The sequence below is a fragment of the Amborella trichopoda genome, chromosome 9 (genome assembly GCF_054954075.1).
Source record: "Amborella trichopoda isolate Santa Cruz 75 chromosome 9, AtrichopodaSantaCruz75HAP2 v2.0, whole genome shotgun sequence".
NCBI classification, from domain to species: domain Eukaryota; kingdom Viridiplantae; phylum Streptophyta; class Magnoliopsida; order Amborellales; family Amborellaceae; genus Amborella; species Amborella trichopoda.
Genome location: NC_142344.1, coordinates 9904930 through 9931308, shown reverse-complemented (window position 1 = coordinate 9931308; position 26379 = coordinate 9904930). Strand labels below are relative to the sequence as shown.

General features: G+C 35.1%; 1 protein-coding gene across 1 annotated transcript; it reads right to left on the bottom strand.

Annotated features, from left to right (window-relative positions):
* Positions 1-23581: 23581 nt before the first annotated feature.
* Positions 23582-26093, bottom strand: GA20OX2 (gibberellin 20 oxidase 2). The gene is made up of 3 exons (XM_006828829.4): positions 25279-26093; positions 24507-24828; positions 23582-24119 (listed from the first exon to the last, which is right to left on the bottom strand). Exons 1-3 carry the CDS (start codon positions 25767-25769, stop codon positions 23862-23864), a joined length of 1071 nt encoding a protein of 356 aa, XP_006828892.1. The 5' UTR covers positions 25770-26093; the 3' UTR covers positions 23582-23861.
* Between the last annotated feature and the right edge of the window lie 286 nt (positions 26094-26379).

Genomic DNA, 26379 nt, shown 5'->3' with positions numbered 1-26379 from the left:
ATTTTCTTGAACTGAAGATTTCCATCCCACATGGAGTGCCAAATTTGAGGAACCTGGAATTCTTATTTTTTGAGTATTTAGTCATTTTGAAACTATTAGATTTATTTTAATTTATTTTAATTTATTTTAATTTTTGTCAAATTCTGATCAAGAAAAAACTTGGAGAATTTGTACACATCCATAAAATAATACGAAGATAATTTGAATAAATAAATAACCAAAATACCTCTAAGGGACTTGAGAAGTATGATGCTCAAAATTTTAGCTAAATACGAGGGTTCAGCACGGGCTCATCTAGACTCAGAAGCGGTTGGGTAAGACCTAATATATTGGAAAAAAACAAAAAAACAAAAAGGGTAAACATAGAGTAGGGCCAACCGTATTGTGGCTCTGCCTTAGGTTTGGCCTAGTCCTGCCCTCAGGGCACATTTTGCGGCCCAAGACCTAGTTTTTTAGGGTCTGGGCTGCCAACCATACTGAATATGATGCATAGAAAAAATAAAGTTGAAACTCAAGTTTGCTTGCATTTTATTAGTGAACTATATTATTATTTATATAATCTAGAGTGTCGATTTCAATAGGCTATAATTATAAATCTCATCTATTTAACAAATATCACTCTCTGGTCAAATAAAACTTGAATGAATGGTTAAATTTTGGTTATTTTTACATCTTCAAGTTTTTAAAATCCCACGCTAAACTAAATATGGTTTTCCAATATCCCTAGAACTCCGGAGCGAGTAACCAAACATAATATTTTGGGCTTTTTAAGACAAAAGCCTAACAAGATTCTTCTTTTAAGGAACAAGACCTCATGAGATTTTGTTTTTTACTTGGGCCCTCCCACTTTTTATAAAAAAGTAAATAGACCCATTTGTCCCCTCTTTTAAAAACAAAAATCTTAAAGCTTCTCATCTCTCACTTTTTTTCTCATGGTTTCTTCCCTCCTCTCACATCCACTATTTGAAAAACCAATGCACTCTTCCCTTCAGAATGTGAGAGAGAAGAGCTTTAAAAATTAGGTTTTTAGAGAGATGGACAAAGGGTTGGGAAGAAACTATGGGAAAAAATTGAGCAAGATGAGAAAAAATGTGACAAGGAATTTATTTTTAAAAAGGCTGGAAAATAGTCCATTTGCCAAAGTAAAAAAGAAAAAGTTTCCAATAAATCCAATGTTTTGAAAATAGAATCTACTTAGGTTTTTTATGAAATAAAGCCTAGTATTTTTCATTACTAAGTACCCAAACTTCCAGCCTCCAGATTTGAAAAATAGAACTCTTACTTCTTCCAGCCTCCAGATTTGAAAAATAGAACTCTTACTTCTGGCTCTAGATTCCGATTACCAAATAAACCCCTAAAGGCTCGAATTATTTTCGATTTGAAAATGAATGCCCCAGTCCAATATTGACACTTCACCGTCCATTTGAAAGACGCTCCATTGAAGTCCAACTATTGTAGGGTGTGGTTTGTATAAGGCTGAAGCCCTAAACAATCAATGTAAGGTGCGTCTTCAAATTGTACCAAAATATATTGTTTTAGTATCGAAAATCTTTATGATGCCATGTAAATTTATTTTCATCTCTAATTATAAAATTTAAAGATTAAAAAGTGGTGGGTGTAGATTGAGCATATCTATCAATACTTAAAAATCTTGGCAAATGACGGTCTAGATAACATTACAAGATACAATATTTTTAATACTTGACTTCTATTTTTTTCTCATGTACATACAGATCAAGATAATCGAATTGAGGGTTTTTCAACATCAAAACAAACATACGCTAGTGATCTTTTCCCCTTAATTTGATTATTTAGGGCCTCACCCTTATATAAACGTTTTTCTTCTCTAAAATGTTCACAAAGTTAATAGGAATGATTACTTAACGCGTTTTTGGTAGGAAAGTACAGTCTAAAAAAAAACGAGGATGTAATTTCTATAAAGCCTAGACTTTATTCTCACATTTAATCCTTGTCTTGAAAGCATTTTGGGCATATGAAATATCTGTGATGGCTCCAAAATCAGTTTTCAACACTAACTATGAAATTTGAATTTAAATAAATGGTACAAATCTTGCGAATTTGTGAACACTAATTTTGCAGGAGAAATGAATGGTTTAGATATTATATTACAATATACACTATTTTTAGGACTTAAAATCCTAAGTTTTTTACAACCATACAGATCAAAACTAAGATGATAAATTTGAAGGTTTCTTGATGCCATAAGTGCAATTATCTTCCGAAAAAATTTCCGACGGAAGCACCACACGATACACCCTTTTCCGGTTTCATTCTTTTTCACTTTTCCTAACCCTTCAATTTTTGTCCTCGAAGGTGATTTAACTTTCGTTTACTAAGGGAGACCCAAAATGAACTTCGTGGTTTTTGTCAAGGGTGCGGTTCGTATAGAGCTAAGGCTCAAAACAATTAAAGTAAAGCGCACCTTCAAATAGTGTTGAGAAATGTTATTTCAATACTAAAAATTTTTGTGATAGCTTTTAAATATATTTTTATTTTTAATTATAAAATTTAAAGCTTTCAAAAATAGTTTTTTTGATCGAGTAGATCTATGAAAAGTTGAAAATATTGAAAATTGACAATCCAAAAATATTTTAGAAAATGCATCATTTCCAAAACTTGAAATAAGAGCCTACCTCAAAAATTTCACTAGAAGAGGTTGTTTTTATGCCCAAATATCCTCAAATTGATCATCTTGACATCAAGATGCATGGACATGAGAAAAGAATAGATTTCAAGTTTTGGAAATAGTGTATTTTGTAATGCATTTTTGGACCGTCAGTTTTCAAGATTTTCAAGCTTTCATAGATCTGTCGATCTACACTATTTTTGAAGCTTTAAACTTTATAAATAAAGATGAAAATATATTTTAAGGCTATCACAAAGATTTTCAATGTCGAAACCACATTTCTCGACACCATTTGAAGGTAGGCTTTAATTTGATTGTTTAGAGCCTAGGGTCTATACAAACCGCACCATTTGTCAATATGTGCATCTTTTTTTTTTTATTAACCATGTAGCTCATTTAAAAGGAAACTAAACAATCAAATAAGAGCCCACATCAAAAATTTCACTAGAAGAGGTTGTTTGATGCCCAAATATTATCAAATTGATCATCTCTACATCAAGATGTATGAACATGAGAAAAACACGGATTTCATGTTTTGGAAATAGTGCATCTTAAAACGTAATTTTGGACCGTCAATTTTCAAGATTTTCAAGTTTTCATATATCTGCTCGATCCGCACTATTTTTAAAGCTTTAAATTCTATAATTAAATATGAAAATATATTTTAAGGCTATCACAAATATTTCCAGCATTGAAACCGCATTTCTCGACACTACTTGAAGGTGCGCTCTACTTTGATTGTTTAGAGCCTCAGCTCTATACAAACCGCACCCCACTTAAAATGTCTTGGCTTATTTCATCATTTCATCGAAGGAAAAATATCATTTGTTTCACTATTTTACAAAGAGAAAGTATCATTTTTGCAAAGGGTAAAAAAAATATCATTTTTCTTTAGACGGTTCCACTTATTAACCTCTTCAAAAAGTATTTTAAAATATCCAAATTGTTGCTTTTCTAAGTTGAGAATCCTCTATTTAGTAATTGACTCACCAATGAAACCCCAGTCAAAATGGCCGGAGTAAAAAATACTTTCCAAAGAACTAAAATTCTCATGCTTGCTTTTTCAAGGTTCCCAACTCTGAATAGTAGTTGAGGCAATTTTAAAGTCATTTTCGGAGGGGTATCGTAGTTAAATGAAAATTTAAAAATAGATCATGGAATGTTATTGGCGATTTTTTACCCACACAACGAAATTTTAACGGGTTTTGACCCCTTTGATAACCTTGTTTACAAAGAAGTGCATGTACCATAGATTGTGGGCCATAAATGCCATTTTTTTTCTCATCCTCGTGCTCGAAGAAACATAGGTTACATAGACTAGGGACTTGTCGTAAGTCCCATGGATAAAAATTCCAAGTTTCAATACTTTGAATATGAAACACTCTTCAGTCGGAGGATGTAAGCTGACTTACAAGCTCTCAATGATTTTCTATCCATTTCCTGGCTAGCTTTCCCTATGTCTCCTACTTGTGCCCCCATTGTGCAAGAGGGTTCACACTCAAGAGAGACAGAGATAAGGGTGGCAACGGCCTGGGGCTGGGACAGGCCAGCCTTGACCGGGGGCCGGCCCATGCCAAACGGGGCTGGTCTGAGAACAAATAAAAGAATGAGTGATTTCTTTACAAACCCTTTCTAAAATGCAAAGTGCTATGTTTATTGCCAAAAATTACAAAGAAAGTCGGTTAACTTGTTTTTTATTTTATTTTATTCCAAAATTAACATTTGTTTTGAGGATGGAATCTTTGGTTCGAAATTTATTTTATTTTATTTTTTAGCTTTTTAGTTATTAGTGCCTCAAACTTTAGGGCAGTGCCCTACTAACGAAAAAATTAAATAAATAATAATAAAAATAATCGGTCTCGGACCAAGAGGCAATTTTAAAAAAATATAAAAGCTTTCTTTGTAATTTCCACCTATAAATGGAGCATTTCGTATTTTAAAAAAATTTTAAGATCGTGCATGAATTATTAAAAAAAATAATAATAATAATAAAAAAAATGAGAGTTGGGACAACACTGGTCCTAGAGCTACAGTTTGTGGCCCAGGCCATATTTTTTTAGGCCAGGCAGGGCCGGGCCAAGCCGGGCCACCGGGCCCATTGCCTGCCCTGGAGAGAGATATCGGTGTAAGACAGAGAGAGAGAGATAGGCATATGCAAAAAGAGGGAGTGAGTGGGCATTACACGAGTAGCACATGCTTGGTGGACTTCCCATATGTGGGTTTGTCTACCCAAAAAGGACAAAAGAAAAAAAAATGGAAGAAGAAGTGGCTTCTCATGTGAGAAGCAGTATGGACAATGTCTCGTGGAGTTGTTCCCTTTCATCAGCATGCAAGGGAGTCGTGTTCATATGCATCCATGTGTATGTGTAGTATATCGACATTCAATAAAATATCACCTTTCATTTCGAGATTACACTCACTTCTCTCATTTTCTATTCATCCTTAAAAACGACAAGGGATTTTTCGATAATCCCTCTCTCTCTCTCTCTCTCTCTCTCTCTCTCTCTCATGTTTTTGCCTTTCTACTCATAATGTGCACGTCTTTTCATTTCGTAGATATTTTTCCCTAGAATTATCGAATAACACTTATCAGACTACAGTAACATGATATGAATGCCTACAAAGTATAGTAACATGATACGATACATTCCAATATTTAATATGACAACAGTCTATTCAAGTGGATGAAATATTATCAATATATCAAATCAAATAGTAAAACTTCAAATCTTGGTCCCAATATATTTCAACAATAGGAAAATGATGGTCATGGGATCTTCAAGACAAGAATTTCATCAAAAATAAAACTTCATTCTTGGCCAATTCCATTACGGACGTAATCCTGGCATGGACCTGCACCGTTGAAGGAAAAATCGGGCGCTCTAACCGGTAACCGCGGCGGTTTTGGTTTTGGCCGTTTTTGGTAATTGGCTAGATATTAACAAAAATAAAAAATTGTATAAATATTTAAAACTAAGGAATTTTGTTTGTAATGCATTTTTTTAATGTTTTTCATCATTATGGCAAAGATTGAAAATTGTTTTGACCATTAATACTTATTTTTATATTTTTCATCTTTTTTAAAAAATTACAAAAATACCTCTAAGCACAAATCCATATTTTTCATTAATTTTCAACTTTGGATATGCTTTGTTTAATCATTCTTTAAATATATTTTTAATATTTTATTAGATTTTTATTTTTAAATTTTTTTTTTACTGTCAGGACTTTATCGAGTAGAACGATTGAACCATTACCGATTGGGCCAGTTGAACCGCTGCCAGGCCCATATCTCGTTAACCTTCCAATTCGATTTTTCCTATTAATGATGGCAACGGGTCAAGCGTTGGGCTGGCCCTCATCGCCATAAGGTTCGGCCATGCTAGGCCCTTGTGGCCTAGCCCTACTTTTTTATGGAGGCGGCTCATTGCCATCCCTCTACCCGGTCCATTGACATCCATATCCACCACATTTCATGTTGAGTGTCTTAACATAAAATGCTACACTTATAGGTAGAAATTACAAAGAAGGTTGGTCAACCCACTTTTATTTAAATTGCCCCTCAGTCAACCCGAATTTTGATTATTTTTTTTTAGTATTTTTATTAGCAGGGCTGTGCCCCAAGCTTTAAGGCATTGCCCAACTAACTAAAAAAAAAAAAAAAATCAAATTTCCGGTTGATTGAAGATTAATTTTGAAAAAAAAAAAAACATGAATTCACCGACTTTCTTAGTAATTTTCTCCTATAAATAGAGCATTATTCATTTTACCTAAAATTTTAGGATCTGTACGTAGATTACTCTTTCATGTTTCACACAAGGCTCCTTCCCATTTAGAAAGCACTTGGCTCCTCACTACCTTAAAGGGTCTCTTTCCTGGCTTCCATGGAACAAAGTGTTTATTGGAGGACGCAGGCGCCGCCCACTAGGGCCAAGGATGGTCCTGACCACCACTTGAGATGCACCTTCATGGACCATGCTAGGACATCAATTATTAGATCCTCCCATAAAAGATCAAAAAACTTTAGAGAAGAAAGAACATCATCTTTCTCAAGTTGAGGATATGTCCAAAATTTAATTGGGGCCTACATTTTTTCTTCACCCTCTTAAGTAGAAGTGAACATATTGGTCCTACGACTCAATGTTCCCTTGCCCCTAAAGAGCCAGCATGTGTGCACACGTGGGGAAGTCAAGCTTTTAGGGATCCATCCCATGCTTTTATAGGTCAAGCTGCAGTGGTGGACCCTAAACCCTAGATTACTGTCCTCACAAGAAGCCATTATGTTCTTGACAATGGGGTGTAGGGGTGGATCAACTAGGGAGACAAAACACTTGCACCTAAAAAAGTAGGAAAAGGGGTGATAAAATGTTTGTGAAAGGTGATGGTGATAGAAGTGGTACAATTTGAATGAGATTTAGCATGAGAAGATATCCAAATATTAGAAATCAAAACAAGCACTATTGGATTTGGTCTCCAAAATGAAATAAAATCCAAACCATAATTGAGTGTTGCAATTATTCATGTCCCTTGGGAAAGAAGCCCTGTCCCATAAAGTTTTGGTTGATTACAACAGAGATCCAACTAGAATCGCATATATGACTTGGTGCTCACAAGAGGTTGAGCAATAGTCTCTTTGAGAACACTTGGGAATTGATTGATCCAACATCTTTGGATCTATACAATAATTCATATGGTTTACAATACGCAACTCTTGAAGATTAAACCTTGCTTTTATGTAGTAGCAAACATCTCGATTTGCTCTAAAATGTTGCATAGATATCACAAGAAACAAAGATAGAAAAGGGGAAAATATATATTCCATGAGATGACAATTCTTATCTTGGGAAGAATTAAAAGTTTTGATGTTTCAAATTTCGGACCTTGATCAATGCTCCTTTTTTAAAAAGGAAAAAATTTATATAGAGCTGAGGCTCTAAACAATCAAATTAGAGGCTACCTAAAACATTTCACTAGGAGAGGTAGTTTTGATGCCCAAATATCCTCAAATTGATCATCTTAACATCAAGATGCATGGACATGAGAAAAAAATGGATTTCAAGTTTTGAAAATAGTGTATTTTGTAATGCATTTTTGAACCGTCAATTTTCAAGATTTTCAAGCTTTCATAGATCTATCGATCTACACTATTTTTTAAGATTTAAACTTTATAAATAAATATGAAAATATATTTTAAGACTATCATGAGGATTTCTAGTATTGAAACCATATTTATCGACACTAATTGAAGGTAAGCTCTAATTTGATTGTTTAGAGCCTAGGCTCTATACAAAGCGCACCATCTTTAAAAGATTAAGAGCAATGCACATGTGTTAGATGAAACCTATATTTTCAAGGGAAAATTATGAATACCTCAAAATGAACTTTGTAGACATTCTACCCCCAATACTTTTCGTATCATACCCATAATCTAGTTACAGTTGTTTTCTTGCTTTTACCCCCCAGTCAAAAGTCATTGTTTTAAATATTAAACTGTCATTCCCCTCCTTTACCCTATCCATTAAATCAATCAATCTCTCTCTCATTGAAAAAAATGTGGTCTGACGCACAAGTGTGCCAGACCGACCTCTGGCTTCTAGAAATCCAGAAGTCTCGTGAGAAGCCTTGTGATCGGTCTGGAATAATTTTGTGCCGGACCGAAGAAAAAAAATAAAACGGTCTGGCACACAGTATGTTGGACCGACTTCTAGCATCTAGACTTTCAGAAGCCTCATGGCCGGTCTAGCACACTTTTGTGCCAGACTGAAATTTTTTGCTTCAGTTCAGTACAAAGTGTGTCGTACCGCTTTCTTTTTGCTTCAATTCACCGCAACAATGTGTAGGGTTTTGTGCAGCACTAGTTATGAGGCTTATGGATTTCCAGAAGCCAGTTCGGCACACTTTTTAGTCGAACCACATTTTTCAACGTAAGAGAGAGAGAGAGACTGGTATTGGGTGGAGAGAGAAAGGGAGAGTAGAGATAGAGAGAGGGCGAGTAGAGAGAGAGAGATTGGGTAGAAAGAGAGAGAGAGAGAGGGCAGGTAGAGAGAGATTTTAATGGGTAGGGTAAGGGAAGGGAAGGATAGTATAGTTTTTAAAATATTTACTTTTTTACTGGGTTATGAGTGTGATACAAAAACTATTTGGGAGTAGAACGTATGCAAAATTCTTTTTTACTAGGAGGGTAAAAGGAAGAAAAAAAAACAGGAACTGGGTTATGGGTGTGATACTAAAAGTATTGGAAGTAGAATGTCTACAAAGTTCATTTTGGGGGTAGCCATAATTTTTTTATTTTTAGTTATTTATTTAAGATATAGTATTTTATTTTTATTTTTTGAATTTTAACTTTTTTTCATTTTTTAATTTTATTAGATTAATTTCAATCATTTTCTAATTTCTTTCTTCTACAAAAACCCGCTTCATTGATTAATAAGTATCTAGCCATTTTCATTGAAATTCCAATTCTGAAATGAATTCTTTTCTAACCTATAATTTAGATTTTTTAAAATATTTTTTATTTTTATTTCTCCCATCATATTTCGTCTCTTTATTTTATTTTTATCTAAAATAGTTTACATAAACAGATAATGCATGAAACGTTCAAAAAAACGAGACATAACTGATATTAGATTTGGTGATAGTAAAAATCACCACGCTTATATTTTTTTCAAAATATTGAGGGTGTTATGGTAAAAAAGAGAAAGGGACTTTTTTGTAGAGCAAGAAAGAGCGCTGGTAGGGAAAGGGGTTATGTTCGTGATGGTAGCACCCCACACCCTAATCACCACAATGTGTTTTTCATTCCCACTGACATGACTCCACTAGCACCTTTATAAAATTAACTCCTAAACTATTTGTAAGAGCATGTTTTCCCCACTGAATTACCCAAAAAAAAAAAAAAAGAGCGTTAGTAATCCCTAAGAAAGAAATAATACTCATCCTTTTAAAAATGGCCCCCTCATCCTTTTAAGGGTCACCCCTTTAGGGGCTATTGGAATGGATCTGCAAAAAGGGATTTCTCTCTCTCTCTCTCTCTCTCTCTCTCTCTTATGTTCTCATTTTGAATTCTATCATTTCTGATCTTGTCACTCATCCATCTCAACATCCTCATCTCAATAACACTCAACATATAGATATATTATTTCTTAATTGCCCAACATTCTATCCCATAACGCATGGATTGTTTCACAATCGTTCTATAAAACTTTTATTTTAATTTCATTAGTATGTGGCAATCACATAAAACTCTAGTTGCACATCTCCACTTCGCCTACCCAACTCTAATTTTATGTGAAACATCATCCTCAATCTATCTAATGTCTTTGATCATCAATCCAAATATGAAAAATAATTCTTTTAGGTCTTTCTTGGTCATCAATCTTAATTACTTTTCTATTTCTATTATTATTAAACTTACATTATACGTATTCAATCTTAGTCTGACTAATTTTAAAATCTACAGATTCTAAAGCATCCCTCCACAGTTTTAACTAATTATTGACGATGTCTCTAGTTTCTTCAATCAAAACAATATCATCCACAAATAACATGCACCATGTTACCTCGTCATGTACATGCTTAGTTAACTAATCCATAAATAGAACAAAGAGAAATGAGCTCAATGTTGACCTCTGATGTACGCCTACTTTCACTGAAAACTCAATTGTCTTGAAATCAGTTATCCTTTTTGAAATCAGTTATCCTCACGCTAGCTAGTGCCTCCTCACACATATCTCTCACCACGTCATTATATCCTCTAACAACTCCTTTCTTTTCCATTACCCATCGAATTAGCTCTCTAGGTACCCTACTATATCCATTCTCTAAATCAATATAGACCATGTGGAGGTGTCTCTTCCCTCCTCCTTAAATTTCTCAATCAGTTGCATAATCAATTGTAAACCTTCATGGCATAAAATCGAATTGATTTTTTTGTACACCCGTTTCATTTCTTAGTCATGACTCAATCACTCTCCCACAGCTTCAAAGTGTGGCTCATAAGTGTGATCCTTCGATAGTTTGTACAATTTTGTATGTCTCATACGTTCTTGTAAATAGGTATGACTGTATTTTTTCTCCATTTGTCAGGCACTTTGTTTTTGTTCTCCAAATCTTGTTGAACAACTTGATCAAACAAATTATGCCAATTTCTCCCGTGTCAATCTCAAAATATTTGTGTCTTTTTTACCTCAAAACAAAATTATTCGCCAATGTGAAATGCAATCTATGTTGTGATCTCTGTTAAAATAATAAATCTTTACATGCTTTGAATATTTGCGGCTTTTTTTATGCACTAAAACCAATAAAATTTGGCCAATGTTCAGTATTTCGTGTTTTGATTTTGTACATGTGATTATTTATTTCTCTTTTCAATCTAATATTTGATATTTTTCGTTGGACAATCTTTTTTTAACACATTGCTCAATGTTCTCATTTTGCATAGATTTTTTTTCCTGAATAATATCTGCATATTGTTGCTCCGAACATCTGTAATTTTTGTTTTATGCAATAGAACTACTAAACTGTGGCTATTATTCATTTCATCTAGTAAGATTTCTATTTGGCATACGAGAATTACATCGTTTTATTGTTGATTCTGATTCATAGATGTTGTTTGTTGTTTTTATATAAATCAACGTAATGCAAGTCTGTTATTTTTTGTTTAACAGTTTAGGATTTTCGTTTTTTGGTACATTTGTTATTAAGGATAATAGGTGCATCAATAAAAAATAATCTTCATCCCTTATCAATGTCAAAAATTCAAGAGTCCTCTCTCTCTTCCCTATTTTGGAACTCAGTGATGTAACAAAAATCTCACATGCAAGAACAAGTCGAGGAAATATAAAGACTCCATTTGGCTTCAAATATCTTCCAGTGAGGAGATTAAAATATTCTGATCAAGTAATTTTTTTTTAAAAAAAAAGTTTGATATAGGGTATTTATTCAATGCGGTGATATCCAAAGTCAGCCACATAAAGAAATCTCATATTATGTGAGATTGAGATTGATATTGATAAGTTTCCTAGATGAAATAGAAATCCAATAAGATTGAGACTCTTGGGTATATCTCTTGGTTCATGAGATATATGTAATGCTTACAAAAAATTTCATATTTAGTGTGGACTTCGAATCTTATATATATATATATATATATATATATATATATATATATATATATATATATATATATATATATATATATATAAGGCTTCTTTGAGCCAATGGGCTCACAAGAAAAAATGAGCCCCATAGCCCAGATCGAATCTGGGCCGATCTAATGATCATGGATACCTGATAGTGTTTAAAAAAATTTTAATTTTTAAAGTTTTTTTTATAAATTCAAATCACTTGAAATTTTAGACATATGTTGATAAAAAATAGGTGAATATTCAAAAAAATATTAAAAAAATATTTTACATGAAAAAATAACCAAAATACCCCCAAAATCTTTCGAGGGTACTTTGCTCATTTTTAATTTTGGGGATTATTTTTTATATTTTTATTATGTGTGGTGTGAAGAATATTCACCTAAAATTTCAAATAATTTAGATTTGTAGAAAAACAAAATTCAAACACTCTTGGCTGTCAGATCGGCTCAGATTCAATTTGGGTCTTCGGCTTATACTATTCTCTGAGCCAGTGGGCTCAAACTAACATCTTCCTCTATATATATATATATATATATATATATATATGGGATTAAAGAAGAAAGAATAGGTGTGATCTATTTAGGTCATCATATAGGAAATGTGACTTCCACTAAAGACAGATGGCCTCCTTTGCATGAGAGGCTGCCTCTTTGTTAGTCCCAATAATAATAATAATAGATAAATAAATTTGAGAAAATAAAACTTGCTCGGATATGTCCTTAAATCACTGAGGAACTTGAGGTTTCAAACCAAATCCTATAGACCAAGTCATGCGGTGGCAAGCAACTTTGAGAGTCATCTTTGGTGAATCTCATTTAACTTCCATCTCTATTTTTTTATACTTTTTCTATCTTTTCTAGAAGGGTTAACCTCATTTTATAGAGAATATATTATTTTGTAACTCTCACATTCATAGTCTATAAGAGTTAAGATCCAAGTATAACTCTTAGCTTAATTCTCTAAAGTGCAGCTAATTAGGATTAATTGGTTGTCACCAAACTGTTAATCTTACCTAATGAGCTAAACATATCATTAGTCCACTAACGACTCATATAATAAGATGTCATCCAAGCATTTCCACAATTTGATAAAAGCTAGTTATAAATTAAATAAATTTTGTATATCTATAATATAAAAACAAATTCTTACAAAAAATCTAATTCCAAATACTCCACTTGGTTTTTCCTCTAGTGACACTGGGTTTTTCCTCCAGTGTAATATCCTATTAAAGCTAAAAAATGGATCCAAGTATATGGCATTGCCTTATGTTGACCACATGGGATTTCATATATACTTTAATATGGCTTTTGTATAATTATTAAAATAAATAAATTCTTGGGAGAAAATGGCTTGATAGGCCATATTTCCAACACTCTTTGTAGAGAGAAGAGAGCTTCTTATAGAAACAATATAGCTTCTTATGGAGAGGCAATGCCTCCCCTTAGAGAGAAGAGAGTTTTCTACGGAGAGAAGAGAGCTTCATATGGAGAGAAACGCTACGGCATAACAGATTGAGAGGCTGACCTCCCCTTAGAGAGAAGAGAGCATCCTATAAAGAGAAACACTACGATGTAACAGATTGAGAGGCTGGCCTCCCCTTAGAGAGATAGAGCTTCCTATGGAGATAAATACTAGAGAAGCGGTTCTCATAAAGATTTTGGGTGGTTTTTCCTTTTAGTGAAAGAAAGTTTACCTTACTCTCAAGGGTATCTTTCTGGACAACGGTTTAGTTGTGGAATGGAGATAGATCTCATTCTAGACAATGGTTTAACTGTGGAATAGTGATGAGATATCAGTGGGTCATGCAGATCATGAGAGTAGGTCTAAAAGGGTTTGTTCAACTGGGCTTTGGCGATGGTTAGAGACGTTAATCTATGTCTCAAAATATATAATGTAACTTTCATTGGTATAGTGGATTTCATTTTGTTGCACCTGTAGATGTAGTCCTCTTGGGGTGAACCATATAAATCTTTGTGTTCTTGTGGCAAGTGTATTTCACACTTTATTTCTTGTATTATGGTTTGTGCTCTCCCCTCTTTTGTTTCTAGTTGTATAAATACACGATCTTGGTGAGATCCAACTTCTGAGATTCTTGTTTCCACATCTAAGAGGGTTATTAAATCTTAACAAACATAAAAGATTTGAAGTTTATATACCCAAATGGGTTCTTAGGCAATACTTAAGTAGTATCAATGTCAGTAGATCGTCATTTAGTATTTAGTAGAGGCAAGCTTTCTATATTTTCCTTGCTATATAAAACTTATATACTTCTCCTATCCAACCATCCATTCTAAATGGACTGTTAAGATGACCCAATCACAACGTCATGCTCTACACTATTTTATTTTAAATTTTTTGTACAAAACATTTTGAAACCAAATTTTAAGCGTCCACTCTTTATACTTGCACATCTAAAAAATATAAAACAAAATATTTCTAATAAAATAAAATAACCATAATGCCTCTAAAAATTTTAAGGGTATTTTGATCATTGTATTTTATCAATAATATTTTTAAATATTATTTTCAAGAGTGCCCAATTGAGATGATGACTTGTACAAAATTTTATATTTAAATAATTTATAAAAAAATTAAAAATAAAATATTAGAGTATCTAGGTTCTATAAATCTGTTTTCTTATCATGTATGTCCTGAGTCAATATTTTGTGTGATTGTGATATCTATTGTGGAAGTTGTGACCGTCATGTCATCAGATGGATTATGGCCCAACGGAGATGAAATTGATGAGGCCGGGGTTCTCTTGTACTTTTCAGATTGTGGTATTCCCAACCAGTAACACCTGCACCAATGGGAGTCAAACATATGAATGCATATGTCGAGAGAGGATAACAATCTTTGGATCATAAAAAATATGCATTCCTCGTCTGCAACCAATCTTATCATGGAAACATAAATTAAAAACCAATCTCATTTATTTTCCAAAACAATTGCGTTATGTAAGACATGCACACAATATAATACACCCAAACAAATATGCATAATCTGAAATAGACTACAAGGAAGGAACATTACCCACGAACCCGATTACCCCAACAGAATCATTTATAACTAAAAAAGTTCTGACGAAACTTGAGGGCACATTTGTTTGTGTGTTTTTTGAAAAATAGTTTTGCGTGAAAGAATTTCTTCATGTGATTAGGTGTGGAATATTTTTGCATCAAACATCTTTCACACCTATTAGCAGTTAATTAATGTAAAAATATTATCAAACCTAATAACATAAGGAAATTTTTTCACGTGAATATTTTCACACGAACTAAATGTGCCCTGAATTAAAATAAGAAAAAGTATACAATGATACCATTTATCTTTGATACAAAGTGGTTACAACTAATATTGACCATTTGATATAAAGATGGATGCATTTATTTTATTGGCCAAACTCAAGTTTCAAAAGAAATTTTCTTGAACTTTATGATACACCTAAGCTATCAGATATGACATCGGATGGTTGTAAGCAATTGTGACCTCCTTGTATCAAAGATAAACGATCTCATTATATATAATCCCTTAAAATAAATAGAATATATATATATATATATATATATATATATATATATATATAGGTAAAGTCTTCTGAACTTCTAAAGGCGAAAATGAACTGTGATTTCCCTTATTATCATCACCGTCCAAAGTTCATCTGTCACACCCCAAGAATTTACAGTACTGTTATTCCTGAGATGTGACCTGAAAAATGTTTACCATAGTTTGATGAGTTTGGCTACTCAGTAAGTGATCATCATAATCCTAAAAATAATCATGGTTGAAAGATATCAATATTTTCCAAAAAGAGATATATTAACAGAAATGCACCAACAGTTTCACTTTCAATAAATGCATAATTAAGTATAATCCGAGTAATTGAAATGCTTATAACACTTTTAACGACAGTACATAATTCAAAGGATTTCACAAAATACCCTACTGGCGTCCCAAGTAGGTCACCTATATACCCCATCAGCGTCCTGATGAGTCCACTTAATCCCTATCGGCGTCCCATATAGGTCCACTTAATCCCTGCAGGTCCACTTATATCTCACCGGCTTACCAGATGAGCCCACTTAATCTCTACCGGCATCCCGGATAGGTCCACTTATACCTCACCGGCGAACCGGATGAGTCCACTTGCATACTTAAATTATTTCTAAATCTCTTTAAACATTCGAAAGCAGCAATATCATGTACTCAACATATCACTGAAACCATTAATATGAATTTCACTTAAACCATTAATAACATTCACTCTTTATAATATTTCAAAAATAACCAATCAAATATTTTGGGCTCAAATTTAGAAAGGTAGCAGTTTGTAAAGGCATTCTAGCATAATTGCCAATTTAATATGTATAGAAAAACTCTTATAAAAATTCAAGAATACGGAATTATCACAATTTATGGGATGTTAAGTTGCAAATAAACATTTCACAACAATACTATAATCAATTGCAAAAATGTCAATTTTTAAATAATAAGGCAGTCATTTGCACATGAATTTTACAATGTCTAAATATTCAAAACAGTAGAAAGAAATATCACAATTTTACTAAAAGCGAAAATATCACATTTATTTTTAACAATAGACAAGAAAAATAAATAAATTTATTTTTTTCTAATTTACAGCAGTCAAAATTTCTAACATAGATAAAATATCACAATTTTACTAAAAAGAGTATTTTTCAAGATAATGAGGTCACGTGCGCATAAAATTTATCGCGCCTAAAATTCATGATAATAAGCAGAAATAATTATTTCATTTTATTTTTAAAAAGAATGGATTATTTTTCGAGACAATGAGGTCACTTACACACAAAACTGGTAAAATAAAGATCCTAGACGGAAATATCACCATTTATTAAAAATAGACTATTTTTCAGAAAGACGATGTCACTTACACACAAAACTGATAAAATAAAGATCCTAGACGGAAATATCACTATTTATTAAAAATAGACTATTTTTCAGAAAGACGATGTCACTTACCCACAATTATTTGAGAGGGAGCTTCCGATAAAAAATTCGGTTCGAGAGAGAAGTTCACTGTGTTTCGACCAGAGAGAGATCTCAAAATTTTGTTTTAGGGTGGGAGTGCTCACATCCCCTATTTAAATTTTTATAACGTATTATTATACTGTTTTATTACGCTCTACCTCATACTTGAGGTGTCGCGTTAAAAGCAGACTTTTATCGTATGAAAACCACGTCCGCTAAAGGACGTTGCCAGCTGCAAGCAGCAGGAGACAAAAGCAGGCAAAGGAAAAAAAGTAAAGGCAAAGCAAAAGTTAATCCAAAGCAAAAGTTTTTGAAAATAGTGATGGTCCTCAAGGACCATCATATTCAAACAAAACATCACCTAATTAAAAGCATATTTTCTGCTTTTTTCTTCTTTTTTTTTTTTTTTTTTTCAAAAGTTTAGGATTGTTACATCATCACACGGTTACGATTGTCCGATAGTGTTTCATTTTTTATTTTTTTCTACAAATCAGAATGACTTGAAATTTGGAGCGTGTGTTCATAAAAAATAGGCGAATCTATGAAAAATATAAAAACAATAACTCGTGAAAAAAATACCAAAATACCCATTTTGGGGTATTTTGGTTAATTTATTTCAAGTAAAATAGTTTTTTGATATTTTTTGTAGATTAGCCTATGTTTGATGAACACACACTCCAAATTTCAAATAATTCTAATTTGTAGAAAAAATAAAAAATAAAACACTACCAAATAATCGTGACCGTGCGATGAACTTTGGACGGTGATGAGGGTAGATGAAATCACTGTTCATTTTTGCCTATAGATTGATACTACAAAACGCCTATAGGAGAAAATGAATAGTGATTTATCCTACCCTCATCACCGTCCAAAGTTCATCGTACAGTCACGATTTTTCGATAGTGTTTCATTTTTTTTCTAGAAATCAGAATGACCTGACCTGAATTTTGGAGCTTGTGTTCATAAACGAATATACGAAAAATATCAAAAAAATATTTTACATAAAACAAAGTGACCAAAATACCCCTGAAAAATTTTGGGGGTATTTTGATCGATTTTTTTTTACTAATTTTTTGTTTTATATTTTATTAGGTGCGCCTCACTAAGATGTGCACAAGATCCAAATTTCAGATCATTCTGATTTATAAAAAAAAAATTGAAAAATGAAACACTACCGGACAATCATGACCATGCGATGAACTTTGGACGGCGATGAGGGTATGTGAAATCACTGTTTATTTTCGCCTATGGACATTGGGAAGACTTTTCCATATATATATATATATATATATATATATATATATATATATATATATATCATGCTGAGATTAGGCCACTAGCTCATATGAACATATGAGCCCAACGGTCCAGATTGAATCTGGATCGATCTGACAGTCACGATCTAATTTCGTATTTGACTTTTAATTTTTTTTTCTAAAAATCCAAATAACTTGAAATTTTAGCCATCCATTCTTCTCATCAAGAAGAATCTAATAAAAATATTTTAAAAATAATTCGTAAAAAAATAACCAAATACCTACGAAACATTTCAGCGGTATTTTAGTTAATTTATTTCTTGCAAATTATTTTTTTGATATTTTTATTAGATTATCCTATTTATTAAGAATACACGCCTAAAATTTCAAATTATTTAGACTCATAGAAAAAAAATTAAAATTCAAATACATAATGAGGTTGTGACCGTCGGATTGGCCCAAATTCAATCTGGGCCGTTGGGCTCATATGAATACATATGTTAATATGAGGTAGTGGGCTAATCCCAAATTTTATATATATATATATATATATATATATATATATATATATATATATATATATATATATATATATATATATAGGGAAAGTATATAATGAGACCATTAACCTTTTATACAAGGTGGTCACAATAATCTTGACTGTTGGATGTAAAGTTGGGTGACTGCAGTTATTTCATTGATTAAGTTCAAACTTTAAAAGAAATTTTTTCGAACTTTGTGACACATCCAAGCTATCGAATTTAAAATCAAATGATTGTAAAGAACTGTGACCACCTTGTATAAAAGGTAAATGGTAAATGGTCTCATTGTATACAATCCCATATATATAATGGTGTCGATGTGATGGAGCAAAGGTCAGAGGGACTGGGATCATGGGAGGAAGAAAGAGAGAATGAAATATGAGGGAGAATGGACGGCATTGTTTTGTGCCCTAATTAATGCGAAAGGGGCAAGTATTGTGAAGTGTCTCGAGTTTCCTGAAGAGACTCAGTGTCTATTAATCATATGAATGTAAAGATTTGTCTTTTCTAAAAAACTTATAAGTGACAATAATAGAAACTAAATCATAGATACATAAACCATACCTTAACTTTTAATAAAGTACAAGTACTCTATCAACCCTTCCCATATATACTGATTACAATATATATTTTTTATATTAACCTGATACACAATATCCACTTTTCTTTCACACTTCCCCTTAAACTCAAGATGCGAGAGAGAGCAGCTAGAGTTTGAACACTAATTGTGGCAATGAGTAGTTGAATCTTCGGGTGCATACTCAAATTGCTTGATCAATAAGCACCGAAAGCAACGACGAATCAACAAGCCTTGAGGGCAGATGGCTTCATGAACTCTTGGAAAAGATCAAACATATCAGAGAGTCAAAACATGACTCGACATAGAGACAGATCAGATAATCGAAACACGACTCGGCAGAGAGACAAATCAGACAATTGAAACACGACTCGGTAGAGATGATAAATCAGAAAGTCGAAACACGACTCACCAAAGAGGACATATCGGAAAGTAGAAACACGACTCAGTAGAAAATCAAAACACGACTCAACAGAAGTTGCACCGACTGGGTGAGCAACGGACTCATCTTGAAACTTGGCGACAATGCTTCAGGAACAAAGACTGGACACAACTAAGATGAATTTGGCTTTGATAGCATGTGAAAGGTCTCAGGTTTCTCTTAAAAGACTCAACGTCCATTAATCATATGAATGTATAGATTTGTTTTTTATAGACAAATTACAAATGACAATAATATAAACTAAAACATATATACGTAAACCATACCTAAACTTTTAATAAAGTACAAATACTCTATCCCCTTCCCATAAATACTAATTGCAATATATACTTTTTATATTAACCAGATACACAATATACACTTTCCTTTCACAGATATCACTATTATCATACCACTTGGAATTTATACGGAAGCAATGTTTATAAGCCGTCATGGTGGTAATACCCCGTACCGAATTACTATGTTGTGGTTTTCAATCCTGACAACCTTAAAAACGTTAACTCCCTAATCTATTTAAAAAAAGAGGTAGAGGCATGTCTTTTCCAATGAATTATAAAAAAAAAAGAAAAAAAAATGCTTACAAGCCCTCCAATGTCAACAACATTGGTCAACTTGAAGTTATATATTGCATAAGTTTTGGAGCGGTCTGATGTTCCTAACATCAAACCAACCAAGTCATTGGTTGTTTTGGTCTCTTTGACATTAGATAACCTTGAATTAATAATTTCCCATTGGTTCAATGTTCTCAACAATAAACCGAGGGACAAAATGGAAAAAAAAAAAAAAAGTACGAGCTAAGAGTGATCCTTGGCATGATAAATAGAAAAATTTAGAGCATGATATAAATATACTATTTTTTTAATCTTTGCACCTAATTTTTCCTCTCGTTTTTTAGAATTAAAAAAAATAAAAACATCAATTAATTTTAGTATAAGGATGTCATAATCATTTATGTCCATTAAATTTTAAATCGGGCGGCTGTAAGTGTATAATTGATTAAATTCAAAGTTTAAAAATTTTTCAAATTTTATAACGCATTTCAAAATATCTAATTTGACATTTAATGACTAAAAATGATTGTGACCTCTCATAAATAGTATCATAATATATAATCCCCACGAAAATGACTTGGGGCCTTGACGACAATATTATCGATCCCCCATGATCAAGTCTCTAACTCCGTTCTAACTAGGAAAAAAAAAGTTCGGGGACATACACTTTAACTACTCAAAAAAAATCCATTTACACTTCCCTTAGCACGCACAAAAGAAGACAAAAATCACGTCTAGCTCCTCAAAAGTGCAAACACAGTAAAGCCGCATCGAACACATGCCCAATCCAGTTAGCCACGTTGAAAGTAAATGTTTACCAAAACATGACCACCTTTTGCCAAAAATACAAAGAAACCCTCCTTTTAAGAGTAATGCTTTACTTTTTAAAGTATGCAATCTTTTTTTTGGTTTTGATTTTGTAAAGCGTTGCTTTGAGGAAACACGAGAGGCTTAGCATTACGCATATTGACAATTTAGTGGGGGAGGGGAGCAGAGGGAGGGGGTGGTTGTTGTCACTTTGTTTTTATCGTTTAATGGGGAGCAAAATCGATCTTAGTCGATTTTCTTGACTGTAAATTCACCAGCATAATCAATGGCCAACTTTGTGATCGTTGTATTGTTGAGAGTTGTGGTTTGTGGATGGTGGGTGCCTCACTTTCATCATGAGGAAAATTGATAATGTGTACTGTGAGAACATCACATCAAAGAAAGTTGAGAGTTGTTGGCTTACAGGAGAGAGAAAAGAGAGAGAGAGAGAGAGAGAGATGGGGCTTTGGGCTCTTAGCTTGTTGATTGGTGTTGAGGGCAACGATACAGTATCCAGAGAGAGAGAAGGGGTTAGCATCAAGAACAATAACATGGTGTCCTAGGTTTGAATACTAGCCAAGCTGCTTTTGAGAGAGAGAGACTTCTCATGATGTCATATTGCCTGCTTGGAACATAGAGAATTCGCATGCTGAACTTGGGGAAGACAGGCCTGTTTTTTCAAATAGTTTAGGAGTTTTTTTTTTTTTGTAAGGGTTAATAATGGAGCGGTGAAACTACAATATAATAAAGATAAAGGTGTGGAGATGCTATCATCTCGACCCCAACCTTTTTTTGGAAAATGAAGTAAAGGTTGAGAAAGTACTCATGTGTGTTTAGAGAGAAATTTTTTATGATTTCTTTCTCATTTCCTATAATTTAAATGGAAGTTCGAGTTGGGAGTGGACATGGAGGATGATGGTTGGATGATAGTGTAGAATGGATGGTCATTCGTGACAGTTCATTAATGCATGGACTCTTTTTTTACATCTTTTTAATCCAGAGCCTCATCTCTATAAATTGCCACATGTGATGGATAAACAAGTCCCCAAATTTTAAAAAATGGATAAGAGATTAAGAAGTAAAACGACATAAAATTCATTACTTTCCCTATCATTAGACGTGGCTTCATTTCTCCCTCAACAACCAGAGAAAGATCTAAAACCCCCACTATTATTCCAAAAAACGCCGACCATGCGGCGTCCGCAATGTGGCCCCTTTGGTTTAAAAAATATTAGGGCACAGTGTCCTTTGGGTGACTTGTATAAGTGTCAAGGGTCATCCTCCGCCTTTGAAATTTACTATTTCTTCCCCCACGGGAGGGGTAAGGAAGAGTGTCCATTGTCGTCTTGCACCAATAAAGAGACTGTTTGTTTTCTAGAGAGAGAGATGATGGGGTTTAGAAAGAAGCGAGAAAGGAAAAAGGATATAAGATATAGAACGAGACATGACTGTAAAAGGGCGAAAGTGAGAGGGAGGACGTAAGAGAGAGAAACAAGAATGAAATAGAGAGAGAGAGAGAGGGTATGGGACTTGGATGCAAACGTGTGCATGAGAAATAGAGAGAGGACACATGAGAAGATTAGGGCTGGGCTCGTCCTGACCCGGGCATTGCTGGCTCTATCAAAGTCTAACCGGGTGGAGCCAAGTAGGTTAAAATTAAGCCGAAAAAAACAAGGTGCGATACGAGTCCAGTCAGTTTTGACCTGGCTCAGGCCCATCCCTCAAACTACATTTTTGTAGCCCAAATCATAATTTTTAGATCCTGTCCGGGCCACGCTGGGAGGTAGAAGTGGGTAGAGGGCACAAGTGGTAGAAAAAGTTGATATGAGAGAGAAAGGTGGTGGGGAATGGAGAGAGAGAGAGAGAGAGGACGTAAGAGAGAGAAAGTTTTTAGGAAGAGAGAGAGAGGACAGGAATTAAAAGAAAAGGGCGGGTTTTGTCGTGACTCCTGGCGGCTTTACGGGCAGCTTCTATTTGTTGGGAGAACGGCAGAGCGCAGAGCCCCGAAGCTCGTGCGTCGCCTCCTTCTCACTCGTGCCTATGGTATTGTGTATGGTTAATGAAAAGAATATATGTGTATGGAAAAGTGGGGCCCGCCTCTTTTGTAGCGGAATGTCACAATATCTGAAGCCAACAGCGCCCACCTCGATTTTGCTTTTTCTCGACGTTTTAAGCACCCCTCCAAAGTTCCAATATGACAATTATGCCCTCTCTCTCTGTAAACATGCGATTGGGTTGGGGCCTCTACCGTGAAATTCACATAACAGATTAAGAAATTGGTTTTCTTAATTTCTTTGACAAGAAGAAATTGGTTTTATCTCTCCTCTCTCACTAACCTATTCCAAATTGAGCTCTTTCATGATCATTTAGGGCTGGAAACTGGATGGGCCGGGCCAGACCTGGGATTGGCTAGCTTGGCCCTATCCTGATACTACTGGGTAAAATTAAAAGAAAATAATGCAAAGAAGCTTGGCGTGGTCCAATCCCAATACTCAGGCTGCATTTTATGACTGAGGCCCTAGTTTTTTTTAGAGCGGGTCCACGAGGCCCGGCCCATGAAGTGCAGAGTAAGAGAGAGAGAGAGCACCGAGAGCAACACCCCATTTGTGATATCCTTTGATACCTTTATGCTTTTGTTTATTGAGGAGGGCTTTACAACGGTCCTTTTTCTTGTTCCTTTTGCTAACCTTATTCTTTTTTTCAAGACATGCTATTTGGCCAAAAAAGAAGAAGAAAAGAAATAAGTACAAAGGAAGAGAGAAATTTGAAAGACGGATTCAAGAGAATATGCGAGGCCAAACAACACCGGACGGACCCTGGGCTCGATAGGGTCGGTCTATTGCACCGGACATGGTCGGGCCATGGGTCGCCTGGGTTCTTAGACTAATGGGTCTGGAGCCACCTTGTGAATGAGTCCAGTGTTTTCATGTCGGCTCTGTAATGCTTTTGTGTGAACTCCAGCAAAGTGGCCCATGTAAAGTCAGGGTATAGCCTTGGGTGCTCTTGGTCCACTAAATCTTGAGGTGGCCGCACCACTCTCTCCATTTTTGGGCTCAGAAAGAAAGCTAGGGTTTTCCTTGGCTCCCGGCTATTCACCACCGCCCTGTGTAAGCAGCTTTTGTATCTCCCATTTGACAATGCCTAACAAAATAAATAAACCAAATTTTTAAGTTAGAAAAAGGCCCCAATATAGTACTGAAGAGAAAAACTTAATTAAATTTTTAAAAATTAATCATGAATTTATTTATTCTGCCATAGCTGGTACCAAGCTAGTCATGTCGGTCCCAAGCCTAGATAAAAGAGGAGGGTTGTGCTGATTAAGGCACTCAGTGTAAAACTTTTTCACATGTTTTTATGAATCCTCAATCTATGTTATATGCTCATATGGTGGTCCATTGAGGATATGGCCCTTGAAAACAGCCAGAATGACGGAATAAGATTCGGGTAACCCCGCCAAATAGTTAGAATAGGGTTGATGATAAATCTTTAATTTATTTATCCTTTTGGATAGAGAGAGAGGAAAATTACCATGAAGGTGTCGCCTATGTTTATGACGAAGGCATGAGGGTTAGGCTTGATGGAGTGCCACTGATCATCAACAAAGACCTGGAGCCCAGAGACGTCGTCCTGGTGCAAGATGGTAAGGCTAGTTGGGTCGCAATGCGGGCCGGTGCCGAGCACGAGCCCTGGTTGCTGGCAAGGCGGATAGTAATTGAGCCTCATAATGGAGTCGTTCTCCATGAAAAAGTCTCTAAAGTGGGCTCGATCCACGCCCAAACTTAGGCCTAGAAGCTCCATGATGTTCATTGAAACCTCGCTCATCGAGTCGCAATACTTTTGGTAGACTTCACTGAAATAAACAGTCAAGAGTTAGAGAGAGAAAGAGGAGGATCGGAAGAGGACATCGTGTGTAGAGAGAGATAGAGAGTAGCTATAATGCATAAATCTAAACTTGGTTGAATGAGTGTGAGAGAGGTAATGGAGTGAGTGATGAGAGAGAATAGAGTGAGTCTAGAGAGAGATAACTAGTAAGAAGGTTAAACGAGAAAAGTGCTTGTTAGACAGTTAAAAGCAGCACGCAGCACTCATGAGAGACCCACCCCAAACACATCCTCCAAAGAGAAATAGAGGGAGAAAGGAGATTGACGAATAAGAAAAGTGGGTTGTAGCGAGAGAAAGTATCACCACGCATCCTGCTGAAACTCGCCCTCCACACAGAGAAAAGAGAGAGTGAGGGAGAGAAGTGTAGGTTGAAAGAGAATGAGATGGAAGTGATTTTAGAAAGAGAAAGTGTTTGTACCCAGATGAGCCGAACCCATCGCCCAGCACCGATCGAAAGTAGTCAGTTACTACATGGGGCATAGCAGGCGAGAAGTGGAAGGAGAGCGTCTCCTTCCACGGCAGCTTCGACGCGAACCTCCCCGTGAAGCTGCTGGCATAGCCGCAACTCTCCCCAGGCTTCCTCTGCGCCCTCTGCTTCTCTCCCAAACCCATCGCAAAAAACCTATCCATGTGCTCATGCGCCTCTTTTAACAAGCTTGACTCCACCCAATGGTTCACAACCTGAAAGAACCCATGACGAGAGCAGGCCTCTCTGACGAGCTTCACGGCTTCAAAGGTAGTGTGGGCATCACCGAGCCTGAGGCCGGAGAGGTCGATGAGGGGCACGTCAAGCTCTGAGGGGTTGTTGGGGCGCTCGTGCTCCGGCCACACAAACCGCTCAGGGATCGTATTCGCCTGGCGCAGTCGGGCCGCATCAAAGACAAGCGGATTCACCTCTGTGCAACCCATGAGAGCAGTAGAGAGAGAAATGTGAAGAAGCAAAGATTGAAAACTAGAGGTTATAGAGAGAGAGGGGGGTAAATGAGGGGAGAGAGGACGAGGTGGGTTTTATGGGGAGGGGAGAGAGAGGAGGGGAGTGAAAGAGGGAGGGGAAAAGCCAAGGCCGCCCATTGGGAAGTCCGGTGCTGCAGGAAATGAGATTCAGGGTTGCGTCATTTTCGGAGGACAAATTAGAGCAGAGTCATGTTTTGGTTTTGGTTTTGGTTTTGGTTTTGGTTTTTGGAAGGGGGACTCTCTACTCCTACCATTACTTCTTCAAATTACTGCCATCGTTTTCTATGACGAGGCTCACCCCTCTATTTATAACCTCTATCATCTCACACCTCCCATGCAGATTCTCTCTCTCTCTCTCTAGGGGTCCCTGCTAAACCTCAAATGACCAAAATGGGTTTTCTAGCATTATCTATATTGGCTATAGTTTCTGCAAGGTGCACATTCAAATAGTGCTCAAGTATGTTGTTTCGATATCAGATATTTTGGTGATGACTCGAAGTTTTATTTTCATCACTAGTCATAAAATTTTAATAATAAAAAATAATATTGATCGAATAGATTTATA

What these genes read in the sequence shown, in the direction of transcription:
- GA20OX2 (XM_006828829.4), bottom strand. Translation starts at nt 25,769, where the DNA reads ATGGGTTGCACAGAGGTGAATCCGCTTGTCTTTGATGCGGCCCGACTG. An exon ending in GATGGGTTCGGCTCATCTGG is followed by an intron (nt 24,829 to 25,278) that starts GTACAAACACTT and finishes TGTTTATTTCAG; the next exon opens with TGAAGTCTACCAAAAGTATT. An exon ending in ACATAGGCGACACCTTCATG is followed by an intron (nt 24,120 to 24,506) that starts GTAATTTTCCTC and finishes TTATTTTGTTAG; the next exon opens with GCATTGTCAAATGGGAGATA.